Below are 19,441 nucleotides of genomic sequence, written 5' to 3' on the forward strand. Positions count from 1 at the left end.
TCTTCCACACGAGCAAAAGTTTCTGTGCACAATTCCAGAACTGATGCTTACAGCATGCAGAAGAAAATGGGGCTGTATTGTTCTGATCTAGGCTTCCCAAGAGCATGAAGCAGACTCCTTGTCCAGACAAAACCCCCTTTTTATTAAGTACTGTGAATTCCTCTCATTCACATCCAGTAAAGTCTTTCAAGGGAGACTTTACAGTCTCAGCCCTTATCTGGCTTGGAGAGCTGCCAGGCCGATATCTTGGCAAGGAGTCTTGGAGAGTCACAAACCAATTAAACAAACTAATTGTCTCCTGCAAACTCCCCTCCCCTTTCGCTCCTCTTTTATTTCCTCTGGGAGGGGCCATTCATCGTCCACCTGTGGCTTTACTCCTGAGTCGACCCTTGTTCTTTAGCTGTTCCCTTCGTCTGGCAACTCTGTGCATGCGCACACTGGGAACAGGCTCCAGCTGTTCTTCTGCTTCACTGATGTCTGACTCCGAAGGCAGCTGATAACTGTCCGACGGCCCTGGCCCCATCTCTGCCTCCGACGCAGAGCCCTCATCAGAGCCTTCCCCAGACTCCAGGACTGGCCCATGTTCCTCCCCAACCTCCTCACTGTCCGAGTCTACCACCAGCTCCGCTGGCCGCTGGCAGGCCACAACAAGTATGCTGGTATCAAGCTAACAGTCCTGACATCCCCCAATTCCAGCAAAACAATAGTTCATTGAGAATTCTGTAAGCATGCACTCCTAACACACTTTTTTGGATGTCTCATCCAAAAAAAAGAAAAAAAGGCTGGGCTAGGCTAGCTGCCATCTTGAACATATTTCAAAATAGATCTAACTGGAACCAAAAAGATCAGGTTCTAATAAAAAGGGATCAGCTGGCTTTGTACTCAAGGGAGACTAAAACTCAGTTGTCTCCTGTTTTCTAGCTTGCTGCCCTCATCTCTGCCCCAAGGTCTCAATAAATAAATTTGTAAATTTTCTCAGCAAGATTTCTGGTTTGGCATGGCCTCCTCCCTAAAACGGAATGAGAAGGACTGGCCTCATAGTCACCACAGCTGAACTTTCATGCCTCAGGTGGGACTAGAACCGGCAGTCTTCCGATTTCTACTCTAGTGCCTTAACTATCCCACGTGGTCCCTCACTCCGACTGCAGCAGAATTTAACTGCGCAGCCACCTCACCTGATCCCACACACACAACCAGCCAGCCCCATATGTGTGGGAAGAAGGATGCTGTAAGATGACTTGGGTGTCTTCAGATTCTGTTCACCATAATCTTTAGGACCCATGGCACGCTGGCCTCTGAACATTAATGAAATCTGGAGTGTCCGTTTAATAGAAAGGGAGGAGATCAGCCAAATTAATTTGGCAAAGTGAGTTACACTGATTATTTCTTGGCTGAAGAGTTATTTCTTAACCTTAGAGCACTTGATTCTTGAGAGTCCTGTCTCCCCTCCCCAGGTGTGCTCTCCTGAAAGATGCTTTCTCAATCCCTTTCATTGGCAGTGAGAAAAGCATTACTTGATCTTGGCTGGTTTTGAAAAACCTAAGCAGGATCACAACTGCTTGCCACTTGGAGGGAAGGATAGTGAAAAGATACTGTCAGAATGTTATTGTGCCATACACTAAATAAATAAACATTGTATTGCAATCTCTTGGGGGGGGCACCAGCAAATTTTGGGGGTTGTCACAGATTTGGAGGAGGTTTCAAAGCCGAAGAAGAGCCAGCGCTGTCCGAAGACGTCTCTGTGGGCATGTGGCTGGCATGACTCAATGCCAAAGGCGCACGGAATACTGTTCCCTTCCCACCAAAGGTGGTCCATATTTTTCTACTTGCATTTTTTTTACGTGCTTTCGAACTACTAGGTTGGCAGAAGCTGGGACAAGTAACGGGAGCTCACTCCATTACGTGGCGCTAGGGATTCGAACCGCTGAACTGCCGACCTTTCGACTGACAAGCTCAATCCCTTTGGAGGAGATACACGCAGTCAAAACTGGGAGTCCAATTTAATACAGTTCCTGCTTTCCCTGGATAAGCCAGCTGGGCAACCTGCAAACTGCATTGCTGGCTGGGGAATTCTGGGAATTGAAGTCCACAAAAGTTGCTAAATTTGAGAAACAACGACTATCAATCAAGGTTAAACTTAACCCATCCTGGCTGGGAATGGATGTGCAATAGTTTATTACGGGTGGGCAAATGTGGTCCTATTACAACCTGTGGACTTCAACTCCCAGAATTCCTGAGACAGCCAAGCTGGCTCAGGAATTCTGGGAGTTGAAGTCCACAGATTGTAAAAGGGCCACATTTGCCCATCTCTGGTCTATAACACTCCACTTTTGGGGGGGGGACTTTTATATAGGATGCCCCCAATAAAATCCAAATTATTATTTTTTGCATTGTCTTTTTTTCGTTGCTTTCTCCCAAAATCAAACTCGGAAGTCCTAATCCTATCCTAGGCCTCTCTTTACTATTTCCGGTTTCGTGTCTATGATGATTCGACGGAGTTTCAACATCGGAAGTCCGCTCCCTCTGCCCCACCTACCTCTATGGTGCCTTTCCTCTCTCTCCCTCTCTCCTTGCAAGATAAGTTGAAAGGCGCCTTCTGATTGCGTCACGGCGCGGCGACGCCCGGAAAAGGCTGCTCCCTCCCCACGTGGAAAGAGAAGCATGGAGGCGAAGGTAGAAGCGGCGGTGCTGCCTTTGAACCAAGGCCAGGTGAGGCGGCGGTTTGAGGGAAGGGACCCCCAGCCCCAATGTACAACCTGGGCGCTGCCTTTCCGCGGGCGGTGTGGGGTTCCCCCACGACCGCCCCGCTGTGGGTGCGCTGCCCATTGAACCCCATTGCCTGGGTTCGCCCTATGGACCTCAACCGCAGGGAGTACATGATTGTTCTTATTCTTCAATATTATTTGGTGCTTTCGACTTAAGTCTTGTACTAAGAATTCTATTCTATTCTATTCTATTCTATTCTATTCTATTCTATTCTATTCTATTCTATTCTATTCTATTCGGCATGGCTAGTCTAGTGAAGAGAAGGACCAGGGGAGACATGAGAGCAGCCTTCCAATATTTGAGGGGCTGCCACAGAGAGGAGGAAGGGGGTCAGCCTATTTTCCAAAGCACCCGAAGGCCAGACAAGGAATAATGGACGGAAACTGAACAAGGAGAGATTCAACCTGGAAATAAGGAGGAATTTTCTGACAGTGAGAACCTGTTTCACTGGGTCTCCAGCTTGGGCGGGGGGTTGGACTAGATGACCTCCAAGGTCCCTTCCATCCTGATTGAACTGAAAAGAGCGTTAGAATGGATGATTGGGGGACTGGAGACGAACGGTTGCAGGAACCGGGCACGGCTAGTCTAGGGAAGAGAAGGACCAGGGGAGACAGGATAGCGGTCTTCCAATATTTGAGGGGCTGCCACAGAGAGGAGGAAGGGGGTCAAGCTATTTTTCAAAGGCCAGACAAGGAATAATGGACGGAAACTGAACAAGGAGAGATTCAACCTGGAAATAAGGAGACATTTTCTGACAGTGAGAAACTGTCTCACTGGGTCTCCAGCTTGGGTAGGCGGGTTGGACTAGATGACCTCCAAGGTCCCTTCCATCATGATTGAACTGAAAAGGGTGTTGGAAGGGATGATTAGAGGGACTGGAGACTAAAACATACGATGAACGGTTGCAGGAACCGGGCATGGCTAGTCTAGTGAAGAGAAGGACCAGGGGAGACATGAGAGCAGTCTTCCAATATTTGAAGGGCTGTCACAGAGAGGAGGAGGGTCAAGCTATTTTCCAAGGCACCCGAAGGCCAGACAAGGAATAATGGATGGAAACTGAACAAGGAGAGATTCAACCTGGAAATAAGGAGGAATTTTTTGACAGTGAGAACCATTAACCAATGGAACAGAAGTTGCCTTCGGAAGTTGTGGGAGCTTCATCACTGGAGGTTTTCAAGAAGAGATTGGACTGCAATCTGTCAGAAATGGTGTAGGGTCTCCTGCTTCAGTGGGGTGTTGGATTAGATGATCTACACGGTCCCTTCCCAGTTAATCTGTTTTTTAACATCTGTTAAAAAACATACGTTAGTCTTGACTCCTGAATTTGATTAAGGACTGTGAGAACACAACACATCTGGATTAAAGTGTTGTGTCTGAATAGAATAGAAATCTTTATTGGCCAAGTGTGATTCAACACACAAAGAATTTGTCTTTGGTGCATATGCTCTCAGTGTACATAAAAAGACAAGATACATTCGTCCAGAATCATAAGGTACAACACCTAATGATAGTCATAGGGTACAGATAAGCAATCAAATCATATTAGGAAACAGTCAATATAAATCATAAGGATACCAGCAACAAGGTTACAGTCATAAGTGGGAGGAGATGGGTGATAAGAACGATGAGAAGATTAATAGTAGTGCAGACTTAATGAATAGTTTGACAGTGTTGAAGGAATTATTTGTTTAGCAGAGTGATGGCTTTAGGGAAAAACTGTCCTTGTGTCTAGTTGTTCTGGTGTGCAGTGCTCTATAGCATCATTTCTAGGGTAGAAGCTGAAACAATTTATGTCCAGGATGTGATTGGTCTAAATATTTTCACGGCCCTCTTTTTGACTCGTGCAGTATACAGGTCCTCAATGGAAGGCAGGTTGGCTTCGAGATATGGAGATTCTATGAGTAATAACAATTTTTGTTCTAGATCAAAAAAGCCACTCATGCATTACTTGCCTATAACGCGAACAAACAGAAGTCCGGAGAAAAAGTGTTGTTGGATGTAGACCAGAATATCTTTTTGATGATTACCGTCTGGAAAATCCCCCCAAATGAGCAAGTAATCAAAATGTAAGTCTGCCTACTTCTGTACTTTAATTCTGCTTTTCCACCCCAGTGAAATGCTATCCACAATTGGGCATAACTAGGAAGATTGGAAACTAAGATGCAGCAAGAAATAAGCCCCGTTCAAAAGCAGAGTTCTTATATATACAGTAGTGGCCAAAATTGTGGAAACTTTTTGGGAAAAGTGTATTTTCTAAAATTAGCTAATAACACCACTTTTTTTTTTTTTTTTTTGAGTAGTACCATAAAATTATATATCAATGGAAAGATAATTTAATCAAGAATGTAATGCAATCACTTTTAGGAAGGATTTGCTATTAGAATAGCAGTTGCAATATAAGGAAGAAAAGTGAAACATGTAGAAAAAACGAGATATACGAAAATTATCATGTCACTTAATATTTTGTTGGGTAACCTTTAGCATGAATTTCAACCTTACAACATCTTCCCAAGGAGTGAACCAAGTCTTTTAGGTTTGCGGCTGTTATAATGTGAAACCAAGATTGAAGGATGGCTTCTATTAACTGGGTTTTATTGCTGGGTCTCTTCTGACTAAGAAGTTTTAGTCAGCTCCATAGATTTTCAATTGGGTTAAGGTCTGGGCTATTCCCAGGCCATTCTCAGCAGTGGAATACGATTATCTTGAAACTCCCCCCAAAAAAAAAAAAAAAAAAAAAAGTGGTGGTGTTAGCCATTAAACCTCAAAAATACACTTTTCCCAAAAGGTTTCCACAATTTTGGCCACTACTGTAGAGCAGGAGTGTCCAACCTTGGCAACTTTTAAGACCTGTGAACTTCATCTCCCAGAATTCATCATGACCGGCTGAAGAATTCTGGGAGTTGAAGTCCACAGCTCTTCAAAGTTGCCAAGATTGGACAGCCCGGATGTTGAATAAAGATCGACAATGTAGGTAAGTCCTCAGCGTACGACCACAATTGAGCCCAAAATTTATGTTACTAAGTGAGACAGTTAAGTGAGTTTTGCCTCATTTTACAACCTTTCTTGCCACCGTAGCCAATTGAGTCATTGCAGTTGTTAAAGCGAATCTGGCTTCCCCCGTCGACTCTGCTTGTCAAAAGGTGGCAAAACGTGATTGCATGACTTTGCAACCGTCGTAAATATGAGTCAGTTGCCAAGCATATAAATTTGGATCACATGACCATGGGGAGGCTGCCACAGTCGTAAGTGCGAAACGGTCATAAGTCGCTTTTTTTCAGTGTGCCGTCGTGACTTCAGATGGTCACTAAACGAACTGTAAGTCGAGGACTATCTGTAATTACATCTTAGCGACCCTACAGAAGGGACGCGGTGGCTCGGGGGCTAAGACGCTGAGCTTGTTTGATCGAAAGTTCGGCAGTTCAGCGGTTCGAATCCCTAGTGCCGCGTAACGGGGTGAGCTCCCGTTACTTGTCCCAGCTTCTGCCAACCTAGCAGTTCGAAAGCACGTAAAAAATGCAAGTAGAAAAATAGGGACCCCCTTTGGTGGGAAGGGAACAGCCTTCCGTGAGCCTTTGGTGTTGAGTCATGCTGGCCACATGACCACGGAGACGTCTTCAGACAGCGCTGGCTCTTCGGCTTTGAAACGGAGATGAGCACCGCCCCCTAGAGTCGGGAACGACTAGCACAGATATGCGAGGGGAACCTTTACCTTTACTTAGTGACCCCACAGCTGTTGCTTTGCTGAAGCCTGCGGTCTGTTTTGTGTTCTAGAAACCTGCCTCATAGCATTCTGCCGGACACCTCTGAGGTTTGCCTCTTCACCAAAGACGAACCTGGCTTAACAGCGGAACAGACGGAGAACTTGTACAAGAAGCTGTTGGACCAACATGGAATCACATCCATCACTGAGGTATGAAACTTTTGGTGAAAGCTATGCCGATTCCTTTTATTTCCTATGCTCTGTCTATTTTGGGAAAGGAGCAAAATAACGGCCTCGTCCGAAGACTGTGCCCGCAAGAGTTTCTTTAAACATGTAATTATGGCTTGCTGAATAAACCACAGTTGCACCGTCTATGGAGATTCTCGGTCATCCAGATCACGGTTGTCTCAAAGGTGCTTTTTCAAGAGGCAACTGGACTTTCTGGTTTTTCTGTGAAGACGTTTTGATTCTGAGCCAAGAAGCTTCTTCAGCTTCAACCATTCCCCACCATCCAGTCAGAGCTGAAAAAGCTTCTTGGCTCAGAATCAGCAAAATCTTCAGAAATACGAACTGTTGTCTCCTACGACAACTACTCCCCTTTCCTTCTATTTATTCCCCAGCCAGGGAGGGGCCATTCAGTGTCCACGTGTGCTTTGCTTCCCAAGTCAACTCCTTGTCCTCCATTGCTCTCCTCTCCTAACAGCTCTGCACATAACGTGCATCTGGAACAGGCCCCAGCTGTTCTTCCTCCTCACTCATCCCAGCCTCCAAAGACAGCTGCCTCTCCAGTGGCTGGGAAATGTCGGACGTCTCTAGCTGACGCAGAGCATCCATCATAGCCTTCCCCAGACTCCAGAACTGGCCCAAGTTCCTCCCCAACCTCCTCATCGTTTGAGTCTGCCGCCAGCTCCTCTGGCAGCTGGCGGGCCACAACACGGGTTCTCAATGTTGTCTGTCCCCTTCTGTTTCTCACAGGTCATCTCTTACAAGACATTCAAAACCGAATACAAGCCCTTTGAAGCGAAATGCCGCCTGCTGAATCGGTTTGCTCTTTTCTTGTCCGACGATCGTATTCGAAGATTGCTGCCTTCGCAGATGGGAAAACATTTCTATCGGCGTAAAAAGTAAAAACAAAATCCCTGGCCTCATTTTTTATTATTTATCAAATTTATCTATTTATTTATTGGTTCGATTTATATGCTGCCCTTCTCCGGAGACTCAGGGCGGCTTACAATGCATTAAGCAATAGCCTTCATACTTTTTGTATATACCTGCTTAGGGCTTTCGGGGGCCCCTAAGCGGTGTTGTATTTTATACAAAGTCAGCTTATTGCCCCCACTATCCGGGTCCTCATTTTACTTACCTCGGAAGGATGGAAGGCTGAGTCAACCTTGAGCCTAGTGAGATTTGAACTTGCAGTAATTGCAGGCAGCTGGTGCTAGTTAACAGCACTTTAGTCTGCTGCGTCACCAAGGCTCCATCTCAGCAAAAAATGACTCTGGGCAGCTTGCCATGAAACGCGTGTACATACGTTATTTCAAACTTGACAAAAACTCAACGTTAAAAGAAATGGAATGTAATTAAAATTAAAAATAGACAAACCCCAGCTAGAGAGAGAATGAGTCTGTCCTTCATCAACACAGGTAGTCCTCAACTTACGGCCACAATTGAGCTCAACGTTTCTGTTGTTAAGTGAGAAGATGGGGCTTCTGAACCCTTCTTTAGGATTTTGGAGTTGTTTTTCTCCAGCCAGAATGAATTTAAAAAAAAAAATCTTAATTTTCTATCAAAGTAAGATTGAGAAAATACAAATGTTCTCAATATGAATGACAGGTAGCCCACAATCAAGCCCAAAAGTTCTGTTGTTAAGTGAAACATTTGTTAAGTACTGGACTTAAATTGAATAAAGGGAAAACTAAATTGTCGGTATCTTAGTATCTCGTGTTCTGAAGGGGTGTTTTCACATGCTGGGCATATACCATTCTCACTTTTGTCAGGATGTGTAATATTATGTATATTGACCCTTTGCTATAGCCATCTGTTATAATGCCTATAATTTCCTTTCTGATGGCCTTCCTTCGCCTTGGGGTTTTTTAGATATGTTGAGTTACATTCCCCATCATCCCCCCAACTGGGGTAATTTGGTTTGGCCCATTCTGTAGCCACTGAATTTGAAGCCGTGGAAACCTCACTTCCTACCTTCTCTCTCCCAATACCAGGGCACCTCTCTGCGTGGACTTGAAAGCCAAGGACCTAGCTAAGGAAATCCACAAACGCCTCCACGGAACAATTCTCCCAGTCACTAACAAGGGCAGTTGCTAGTAAGTATCTTGACTTGCAGCTCTCTAGTGGTGGGGGGCGGCGGCAGAGTGGCTCAGCGGTTGGGCTGGCAAGCTGGCAGACCAGGTTCGAAACCTAGCACCATGGGATGGGGTGAGCTCCCTTTCCTTGCTCCAGCTCTAGCAATTCGAAATCATGGAAATGTGAGTAGATAAATGGATAGCACTTAGACTTATATACCACTTCACAGTTGTTTTACAGCTCGCTCTAAGCGGCTTATAGAGTCAGCCTACTGCCCCCAACAATCCGGGTCCTCCTTTTACCAGCCTTGGAAGGATGGAAGGCTGAGTCAACCTTGAGCCTGTGGGACTCGAACTGCTGGCAGCCGGCAGAATTAGCCCTGCAATACTGCATTCTAACCACTGCGCCACCACAGCTCTTTGGGTACCACTTTGTTGGGAAGGTAACAGTGCTCCGTGACGTCATGCTGGCTACATGACCATAAAAATGTTTTCAGACAGCTCTGGCGCAATAGTTTGAAATAGAGATGAGCACCGGCCCGTAGAGTCAGCAACGACCAGTGGAATAAATTCCGATGGGAATTCTTTGCCTTTTTTACTCTAATCCAGGTGTTGTGAGAAGTTTAGAGGGAAGTGGCAAGCAAGCCAAGAGGACTACCATAAAAGGGGGGGGGGAATGGGGAATCTATGATGCGATGGTGGGATATGGTGGCTCAGTGGCTAACTAACGACCCTACAGAAGGGACATGGTAGCTCGGGCTAAGACGGTGAGCTTGTCGATCGAAAGGTCGGCAGTTCAGTGGTTTGAATCCCTAGCACCACGTAACAGGGTGAGCTCCCGTTACTTGCTCCAGCTTTTGCCAACCTAGCAGTTCGAAAGCACATAAAAAATGCAAAGTAGAAAAATAGGGACCACCTTTGGTGGGAAGGGAACAGCGCTCCGTGTGCCTTTGGCGTTGAGTCATGCTGGCCACATGACCATGGAGACATCTTCGGATAGCACTGGCTCTTCGGCTTTGAAACGGAGATGAGCACCGCCTCCTAGAGTCGGGAACAACTAGCACATATGTGTGAGGGGGACCTTTACCTTCTTTGATGCAATGACAGTGAGATTAAGCTTTTTATGAAGTTTGTAGGTCAACCATAGCACACAGACCTGAAGCCCCTTTCTTTGTGATTCCGAGAATACCCCAAGATGATGCTACTGTAATCCAAGAGGAAAACTTTCTGAATTTCTTTCAGCATGGTTCGCATTGGACACAGCAGTATGGACGCATCGGAGATCACTGAAAACGTCATAGCAGCTGCCAAAGCGATAGCTATCAAAGCTCCACAGGTAAGGCTGTTTGTTGACGTAAGAACAGAGCTGGGAAGGGGTGGTGGTGGAGTTAAACGAATCATTAGCCTAGAATCGTTACGTTCCCACAAATGGTCTTAGGTCCAACCCTTCTTTTTTTTTTTTTAATTTAATTTATATGCCGCCCTTCTCCGGAGACTCAGGGCGGCTTACAATGCACTCAGCAATAGCCTTCATCCTTTTGTATATTTATACAAAGTCAGCTTATTGCCCCCACAAACTGGGTCCTCATTTCACCTACCTTAGAAAGGATGGAAGGCTGAGTCAACCTTGAGCCTGGCGAGATTCGAACCTGCAGTAATTGCAGGCAGCTGGTCTTAATAACCAGCTTAATAACAGGGTGCCTTAGACCACTGTACTACCAAGGCTCTTGAATTCTGTTGACCCTTATCTGGTCCCAATTTAGTGTTGAATTTAAGTTGACTAGATTGTGGTGTATAAGCTTAAACAATAAATCTGAACTGCAATATAACATACGGCCCTGACAGTGAACTACAGGTAGTAAGTTTCAGACAGACTCTGTACAGGTAGTTGTTGACTTAACAACCAATCAGTTAGCAACTATTCAAAGTTACGACAGATCCCCTCACCCAAAAGCTACTTACAATCGAGTTCCGACGACTGCACACACATACCCATGGTCATGTGACTGCATTTCTTACTGACCAGCTCACTTTTACAGCCAGTTGCAGTGGTAATTTGCTCACAATTTAGATACAATAAGGCTCACTATAGAGCCTTGGTGGCACAGTGGACTAAACTGCTGCTGTTAAAGTAGCACTTAGCTGCCAGCTGCCTGCAATTACTGTGAGTTCAAATCTCACCAGGCTCAAGGTTGACTCAGCCTTCCATCCTTTCGAGGTAGGTAAAATGAGGACCCGGATTGTGGGGGCAATAAGCTGACTTTGTATAAAAAAGAACACCGCTTAGGGGGGTGCTGAAAGCCCTAATAAGCAGGTATATACAAAAGTATGAAGGCTATTGCTTAATGCATTGTAAGCCGCCCTGAGTCTCCAGAGAAGGGCGGCATATATAAATCGAACTAATAAATCAATAAATAAATTTATGGTTTTTTGCCAGTTTCCAGCAAAACCGCCCATAGGAATATATTGATTCGCTTAATGAATCCCCACATTCAATTTCAGGTCCCATTACAGTTACAAGTCAAGGACTAGCTGTACCTGCTTCCTTGGGGGGGTGTACAGTAGACACGTGTCACATTTGGCAAATTGGGGATGAAATGTTCCATGGAAGGGGCTGGAAGATGTTCCCCCAAAAAATGGCCTCCAGAAGTTTCTTCGTGTTGGCTGGGGAATTCTGGGAGTTGAAGTCCACCCATCTTCAAATTGCCGAGATTGGGAAGCATTACTACAAATCATACTATTGAAGGACCACTGAAGTAGGGGGGGTGACCCCATTCATCATAGTGGGGCTTCCTCCTCAGGATGCTGTTTCAAAATTCCCAAAGCAATTTGATGGGATTTACTTTTTGGCGTACGGGATGCGGTGGCTCTGTGGCTAAGACGCTGAGTTTGTCGATCGAAAGGTTGGCAGTTCAGCGGTTCGAATCCCTAGTGCCGCATGACGGGGTGAGCTCCCGTTACTTGTCCCAGATTCTGCCGACTTAGCAGTTCGAAAGCAGGTAAAAAAAGCAAGTAGAAAAATAGGGACCACCTTTGGTGGGAAGGTCACAGCGTTCCGTGTGCCTTTGGCGTGGAGTCATGCTGGCCACATGACCACGGAGACGACTTCGGACAGCGCTGGTTCTTCGGCTTTGAAACGGAGATGAGCACCGCCCCCTAGAGTCAGGAATGGCTAGCACAGATGTGCGAGGAGAACCTTTACCTTTTTGTTTTTTGGCTTCTCTCTTTTCGTTTGCTCGCCTTCCGACATTACAGGTGTCTCTTTCAATCCTCCTTTTATGTTGCTCTTCAGATCTGGAAAAGCGTGAAAGTTCTTCACCTCAAAACCAGCAAATCAATTGCACTTCCTGTGTTTCACTCTACTTTCCAAGGTGAGGCTGCTGTTCAGAAAACAGAAGGCGCTGAAAACCAACAGGTGAGATTCTGAGCGGCACAGCCAGCAATACCGACTGGGTATTTCCCATACACATTGTATGCCAAAATCTCTATTTAGGCAGGGGTTTTAGTGGGACTGATCTAAACACTGAACAACCAGTCAAGTGGGGAAGGTATCACAGTAGAAGGGTTGTGTCCTGAAGCAAGTCAGTATAGGCTGGTGTCTTCGGCTTCGTGCTTCTAGGAGCAATGTGTGTGATCGCAGCTGTTTCTTCCTTTTAACTGCCAGTGGGGGTGTGAAGCTCCCACCCAATCAGTTCACACCCCCACTGGCAGTTAAAAGGAAGAAACAGCTGCGATCACACACATTGCTCCTAGAAGCAAATATAAATTATTATTATTATTTTTTAATTTGATTTATATGCCGCCCTTCTCCGGAGACTCAGGGCGGCTTACAATGCGTTAAGCAATAGCCTTCATACTTTTGTATATTTTATACAAAGTCAGCTTATTGCCCCCACAAACTGGGTCCTCAATTTAGCTACCTTAGAAAGGATGGAAGGCTGAGTCAACCTTGAGCCTGGTGAGATTCGAACTTACAGTAATTGCAGGCACTGGTGTTAATCACAATGCTATCAGTCTGCTGAGCCACCTATTTGTTTAGCACGATGCCCACCTTAAAACAAGGGGAGCAATTGTTAAGGAGCCAATTTCTCCTTTTTTTTTTTTTTTTTTAAAGACTGTTCAAATAAAGAAGAAAAAAAGAAAAGCTAAACCAAAGATTACAGCTCAGTCAGGCACAAAAGACGACACGAATGGGGCTCCAGAAGCTGACGTGCCTAAAACAGATGTGGTGGAACCCCCTACCCTGAAATCAAAAGGAGAAGAAGAGATTGAGGAAGAAATTCCACAACTGGTTCCTATTGAAACTCAGCCCCCTGAGAAAAATGATCAGGTATTTATTTCACCTTAAGTTGGAATGTGTCAAAAAAAAACAACCAAAAAACTGATTTCCTCCACAGGTAAAAGTCGTAAAAGCTTCTCGATTTAGGGCAACGGCTCTCGGCCTGAGCAACTGTGGACTTCGACTCCCAGAATTCCTCAGCCAGCTTTCCTCTGAATGTGTCTTTCTGTCTTGGTTTTTCCCTTTCGGCAAATAGGTGGGCAAACTGAAGTTGGGTGCGAAACCAGAGCTGGAGACGGGCTCTCCGAAACTCCGTAGCAAAAGGAAGGCCGAGATTCCTGTTTCGCAGCCGGAAACACCCACAGAGGCTTCGGCCTTAGAGAAATCAAGCCGACAGACGCCTGGTCGAAAATGCAAGATGGCCAAGCAAGAGGTTTCGGAAAAGACGCAGAGCAAGGATGCCAAGCAGCCCTTGGCAAAGCCGACTGTGGCTCCCAAAAGGCTAAAAGCTCCTAAATCAGACACGAAACCTCCCAAACGGGACCTGAGAAGAATGAAAGTGCAGCTGTCCCTTTGAGCAGAGGGAGAAAATTGGCTGTTTTCATATCGGAATCAAAGGGAGGTTGGCGGAGAAGACATTTATTCAACTTGTAAAACATCCTGTATTTTGTTTTTCACCGGGGGGAATAAAACAATGTCCTATTTTATTGTGTTCTCCGAAGCTGAATTTTCCAAAGAGCTGTCTTTTTCCGTAGATAATGAATGTGACTTTATGTATACTAATCATCTAATTTTGTGTATAATAACATTTTAGAATTAATGTCCATAGAGATTCTCCGTCATCCAGGTCAAGGTTGTCCCAAAAGTGTTTGTTTTTTTTTTCAAGAGGCAACTGGACTTTCTGGTTTTTCTTTGAAGACGTTTCGCTTCTCATCCAAGAAGCTTCTTCACCTCTGACTGGATGATGGGGAATGGAAGGATTTATACTCCTTGCAGACAGGAGTATGAATGAATAATCTTTATTTATCGATTAGCCCTTAGGACATATCAAAGTGCAGAGCTCCAGAAACAATTATTACAAAAATTTGGTGGAAACAGTTTAAAATGAAATTGGAATAGGAATAAAACACGATTTAAAACGTGTTCATTTTAAATTTCATTTAAAATGAAATTAGAGTAAAATACAACCTAGAATGAAATCAGACTAGAATACAATAATTTGAAATACAAATTAAATATGATTAAGATTATATTACAATGTCCCCCCCTGCGTCTACCCAATCAGTCTTAAAACTACTAAGAGAATTACATTATTATGTCAAATGCTCTTTCCTGCAATCTACCCCATTCTGCTGCACCAACTTTGTCCTTTTTTCCATCAATATATATACACATATATACATATATATATACACACACACACACACACACACACACATATACATATACAGTAGTTTTGTGTTCCCTTTAGTTGTTTGAGCAGTGTATAAACTACTGTATGTAAAGAACAAAGTATTTAATAAGACTATTTCATTCATTCAGATCTCGGAGGTCTTCTGCTTGTGTTCCCTTTATTTTTTTGAGCAGTATAATTCATTCCTCTAGGAAAGGCGTAGGTGCTAACTTCCTACACCTCCTAGAAAGAAAAAGGTAGGAAGGAAGGAAAGAGGAGGAAGGAAGAGAGAGAAAGAAAGAAAAGAGGAAGGAAGGGAAGGAAGGATGAAGGGAGAGAGAAAGGAAGGAAGGAGAGAAAAAAATGAAGGAGAGAAAGAAAAGAAAGAGGAAGGAAAGAGGGAGAGAGAAAAAGAAAGGATGGAAGGAGAGAAAAGAAAGAAAGGAAGGAAGGAGAGAAAGAAAGAAAAGAAGGAAGGAAGGAAGGAGAGAGAAAAAGAAAGAGGGAGGGAGGGAGAGAAAGGAAAAGGAAGGAAGGAAGGAGAGAGAAAAAGGAAGGAAGGAGGGAGAGGAAGAAAAAGGAAGGAAGGAGAGAGAAAGGGAAGGAAGGAAGGAGAGAGAGAAAAAGAAAGAGACGCCTTCGGGACTTTTACAGGCTAAGACCCTGAACTTGTCGATCAGAAAGAAAAGAGGTCGGCGGTTCGAATCCCTTCCTACAGGTCTCCTGCCTGAGCAGGGGGTTGGACTGGATGACCTCCAAGGCCCCTTCCAACTCCGTCCCTGTTCAAAGAGTTCGTGGAGGCATTTCCAGGGGCGGGGGGGGGCGGCGTTGACGTCAAGGCCCCTCCGCCCACGGGGTAGCGTGGGTGGGGGTCTCATTCCCAGGATGGCAAGGGAGGCTGCTGCCCGGCGCAAGCGGAGCCGGTGCCGGTGCGCGCTGGGGCTGGCGCTGCTCTTCGACGCGCTGGGCTTGGCGGGGCTGCTGGTGGGCGGCTTGCTGGAGACGGAGGTGTCGGACCTGCTCATCTACCTGGGCGGCGTGGGCGTCTTCTTCAGCCTGCCCTGGTGGGTCTTCTGGCACGTGGGCAACCTGGAGGTGCCGCCCGAGGAGCTGCGGGACGACGTGGGGCTGAGCTGGCGGAGCGCCGACGCCTGGAGCCTGGAGAGCTGGCGAGCCCGGCGCTTGGCTCTCCTCGCCCGCGCCTTCAGCGCCCACTTCTCGCTGCCTTCCGCCGCCGCCTCCGCCTCCGTCCCGTCTCAGGTCGGCCGCCTCCGCGCCCACTTCGCCGCTTCCACCAGCCTCATCAGCCGCCCCAGCGACTTGGAGACCCTGCAGCGGCCGTCGCGCATCCAGGAAAGCCCCAGCCTGGCCCCTTCCCTGCCCGGCCTCTCCTCCTCCAGCGCCGGCACGACAGCCCCGCAGGGTAGGTCACAATGACGGCCCGCTTGGCTGCCTGCCGGGCTTTGGGGCGATCAGCCCTTGGTGGCGTGCCCATCAAATGCCCATCGGTTGAAGGAAGGGCTTGTGGCAAAAAAACTAGGTAGTGGTGTCGGATAGAAGACGCCAGGCTGGAAGCCAGGAGACGGGGAGTTCCAGTTCCTCTAAAGCCAGCTGGGGGACTTTGGGCCAATCACCAGGAGACCATGACTTCTAGTCCCCCTTTAAGCCATGAATGCCAGCCGGGTAACTTTGGGCCAATCACCAGGAGACAGGGAGTTCTAGTTCCACTAAAGCCAGCTGGGTGACTTTGGGCCAATCACCAGGAGACTATGACTTCTAGTCCCCCTTTAAGCCATGAATGCTGGCTGGGTGACTTTGGGCCAAACACCAAGAGACAGGGAGTTCCAGTTCCTCTAAAGCCAGCTGGGTGACTTTGGGCCAATCACCAGGAGACTATGACTTCTAGTCCCCCTTTAAGCCATGAATGCTGGCTGGGTGACTTTGGGCCAATCACCAGGAGACAGGGAGTTCCAGTTCCACTAAAGCCAGCTGGGTGACTTTGGGCCAATCACCAGGAGACTATGACTTCTAGTCCCCCTTTAAGCCATGAATGCCAGCTGGGTGACTTTGGGCCAAACACCAAGAGACAGGGAGTTCTAGTTCCTCTAAAGCCAGCTGGGTGACTTTGGGCCACTCACCAGGAGACTATGACTTCTAGTCCCCCTTTAAGCCATGAATACCAGCCGGGTGACTTTGGGCCAATCACCAGGAGACTATGACTTCTAGTCCCCCTTTAAGCTATGAATGCCAGCCGGGTAACTTTGGGCCAATCACCAGGAGACAGGGAGTTCTAGTTCCACTAAAGCCAGCTGGGTGACTTTACCAGCTGACTATATCGGGACGCCGGGAGCCACAGCCACTCAGTCTTGGAGGGATTGAGTCGGAGCCTGTTCCTCCCCATCCAGACCCGCACCGCCTCCAGGCACCGGGACATCACTTCAAGGGCATCGTTGGGGTGGTCTGGGGTGGAGATGTACAGCTGGGTGTCGTCAGCGTACAGATGGCGCTGCACCCCGAAACCACGGATGATCTCGCCCAGCGGCTTCACATAAATGTTGAACAGGAGAGGCGAGAGGACCGACCCTTGTGGCACCCCACAAACCAAGTGCCTTGAGGTCGACCTCTGCCCTCCAGCCAACACAGACTGCGACCGGTCGGAGAGAGAGGAGGAGAACCACCGTAAAACAGTGCCTTCCACTCCCAACCCCTCCAACCGGCGCAGCATGATACCATGGTCGATGGTATCAAAAGCCGCTGAGAGGTCTAATAGGACCAGAACAGAGGAACAACCTCTGTCCCGAGCCCTCCAGAGATCATCAACCAACGCGACCAATGCCGTTTCCGTGCTGTACCCGGGCCTGAAGCCGGACTGGAACGGATCTAGATAGACGGTTTCATCCAGGTACTGCGGGAGCCACCCGCAGTACCTATGACTTCTAGTCCCCCTTTAAGCCATGAATGCCAGCTAGGTGACTTTGGGCCAATCACCAGGAGACAGGGAGTTCTAGTTCCACTAAAGCCAGCTGGGTGACTTTGGGCCAATCACCAGGAGACTATGACTTCTAGTCCCCCTTTAAGCCATGAATGCCAGCTGGGTGACTTTGGGCCAAACACCAAGAGACAGGGAGTTCTAGTTCCTCTAAAGCCAGCTGGGTGACTTTGGGCCAATCACCAGGAGACTATGACTTCTAGTCCCCCTTTAAGCCATGAATACCAGCCGGGTGACTTTGGGCCACTCACCAGGAGACAGGGAGTTCTAGTTCCACTAAAGCCAGCTGGGTGACTTTGAACCAATCACCAGGAGACAGGGAGTTCTAGTTCCTCTAAAGCTAGCTGGGTGACTTTGGGCCAGCCAATCACCAGGAGACAAGGAGTTCTAGTTCCACTAAAGCCAGCTGGGTGACTTTGGACCAATCACCAGGAGACACGGAATTGTAGTTCCACTAAAACCAGCTGGAACTGGGTGACTTTGAGCCAATCACTAGGAGACAGGGCATTCTAGTTCCACTAAAGCCAACTGGGTGACTTTCCCTCTTTCTCTAAGCCCCACCCATCTCACAGGCTTGTTGTTATGGAGAAAATAGCAGGAGGAAGGAATATTAAGGTCTGTTTGCTGCCTTGAGTTATTAATAAAAACGATAAAGGTTTATGATAAATTTCATAAATGTCGAAGAGGGAGCAGTTTGTAGCAGATCACTCCTGCGTTCGATCTCGGGATCCTTGTCCAAGCCTTTCCACCTTTGTTCATTTCATTACTACTTTACTAAGGCAACCTTCCGGGAAGAGTAGTCGACTGGCGGCCCCCAGGGAGAGGGCCTTCTCTGTGGGGGCACCTACTATCTGGAACGAGCTCCCCCCGGAGATACAGAGGATCCTGGATCTGCGCACCTTCCGCCACGCTCTTAAGACCTTTTTATTCCACCAGGCGGGCCTGGCCTAACTTTCTCCCTCTTTTTAAATAATTTTTAATATTTTTTAATATTTTTAATATTCAGAGTTTAATTTGTTTTAAATTGATTGGGGTTTTTTAATCTGTCTGAGCCAAACTATTTAATTCGATTTTATTTCTGCTTTTTAAATTTTGTATGTATTTTATTGTTGGCTGTTCACCGCCCTGAGTCCTTCGGGAGTAAGGCGGTATATTATTATTATTATTATTATTATTATTATTATTATTATTATTATTATTATTATTATTATTATTAGTTAATCTTTAGTGAGATTCACAGCCTTTGAGGCTGGTTAATAGCTCAGCAGCTCGAGTCCTAACCAAAGACCTAGGAACTGTTAAGGTATCGTCGGAGGATGTAAGCTGTTCTGAGTAAGGTGGTTTATTATTATTATTATTATTATTATTATTATTATTATTATTATTATTATTATTATTATTTTATCATATTTGTATACCGCCGTACTCCCGGAGGACTCAGGGCGGTGAACAGCCAAGATAAAAATACAAAAAACATATAAATCAAATAAAAGTAAAGTAAAAGTAAAGTAACCGGTGGAATTTCTTTTCCAGATTCGCCTGAAACCCAAGATCGTGGAACACAAACAAGTTTTTTCAAAATCATTGGACTCCACAAAAAGACCTAAACATAATTACCCTCTCTGAAACAGTTTATAACACCCTGGAAAAACTGTTTTATGCCTCCCAGAGACAATCAAACAGCATCATAAAAGGACTGGGCTCAGTTACTGAACTGGAAGTTAATTTATGGGCCTGGACAAGGTTGATGTCTCTTATATAACAGGTGGAACCAAGCATTAGGGCTTCCGAACTTAAAATAAAAATTTAAAGTAAATGTAGAATTGCCCAGTTACTCATCATCTTGAAGCAAAAGTCAAAAACTCTATAGTAAACTTCCTTCAGTGCCCAACAACACATTAAAAAAAAAAGTTTTACTGCCGGTTGGAGTCACCCTGAGATATTGGATCCAAATTGAAGGGGGTTTGAATTGGATCCAAATTGAAGGGGGTTGAAGGTGGATCCCCCTTGGAAT

General features: G+C 46.2%; 2 protein-coding genes across 2 annotated transcripts; both read left to right on the plus strand.

Annotated features, from left to right (window-relative positions):
• Positions 1-2,550: 2,550 nt before the first annotated feature.
• RSL1D1 (ribosomal L1 domain containing 1) lies at positions 2,551-13,752 on the plus strand. Its single transcript, XM_034430237.3, has 9 exons — positions 2,551-2,709; positions 4,690-4,832; positions 6,538-6,676; positions 7,442-7,590; positions 8,686-8,787; positions 10,009-10,102; positions 12,059-12,181; positions 12,881-13,096; positions 13,302-13,752. Exons 1-9 carry the CDS (start codon positions 2,662-2,664, stop codon positions 13,620-13,622), a joined length of 1,335 nt encoding a protein of 444 aa, XP_034286128.2. The 5' UTR covers positions 2,551-2,661; the 3' UTR covers positions 13,623-13,752.
• A 1,391-nt stretch (positions 13,753-15,143) lies between these two features.
• Positions 15,144-19,247, plus strand: LOC117673075 (uncharacterized). Its single transcript, XM_060693063.2, has 2 exons — positions 15,144-15,861; positions 18,961-19,247. The coding sequence occupies exons 1-2, from the start codon at positions 15,324-15,326 to the stop codon at positions 19,032-19,034; spliced, it is 612 nt and encodes a 203-aa protein (XP_060549046.1). The 5' UTR covers positions 15,144-15,323; the 3' UTR covers positions 19,035-19,247.
• The last annotated feature ends 194 nt before the right edge of the window (positions 19,248-19,441 follow it).

The sequence above is a fragment of the Pantherophis guttatus genome, chromosome 14 (assembly GCF_059756535.1).
Source record: "Pantherophis guttatus breed Tessera chromosome 14, ASM5975653v1, whole genome shotgun sequence".
Lineage (NCBI taxonomy): Eukaryota > Metazoa > Chordata > Lepidosauria > Squamata > Colubridae > Pantherophis > Pantherophis guttatus.

Excerpts from the sequence above, each read along its gene's own strand:
- RSL1D1 (XM_034430237.3), top strand. The coding sequence starts at position 2,662 with ATGGAGGCGAAGGTAGAAGCGGCGGTGCTGCCTTTGAACCAAGGCCAG. Across the intron at positions 4,833-6,537 it reads AATGAGCAAGTAATCAAAAT|AAACCTGCCTCATAGCATTC; the intron begins GTAAGTCTGCCT and ends TTTGTGTTCTAG. Across the intron at positions 6,677-7,441 it reads GAATCACATCCATCACTGAG|GTCATCTCTTACAAGACATT; the intron begins GTATGAAACTTT and ends TGTTTCTCACAG.
- LOC117673075 (XM_060693063.2), top strand. The coding sequence starts at position 15,324 with ATGGCAAGGGAGGCTGCTGCCCGGCGCAAGCGGAGCCGGTGCCGGTGC. Across the intron at positions 15,862-18,960 it reads CGGCACGACAGCCCCGCAGG|ATTCGCCTGAAACCCAAGAT; the intron begins GTAGGTCACAAT and ends TTTCTTTTCCAG.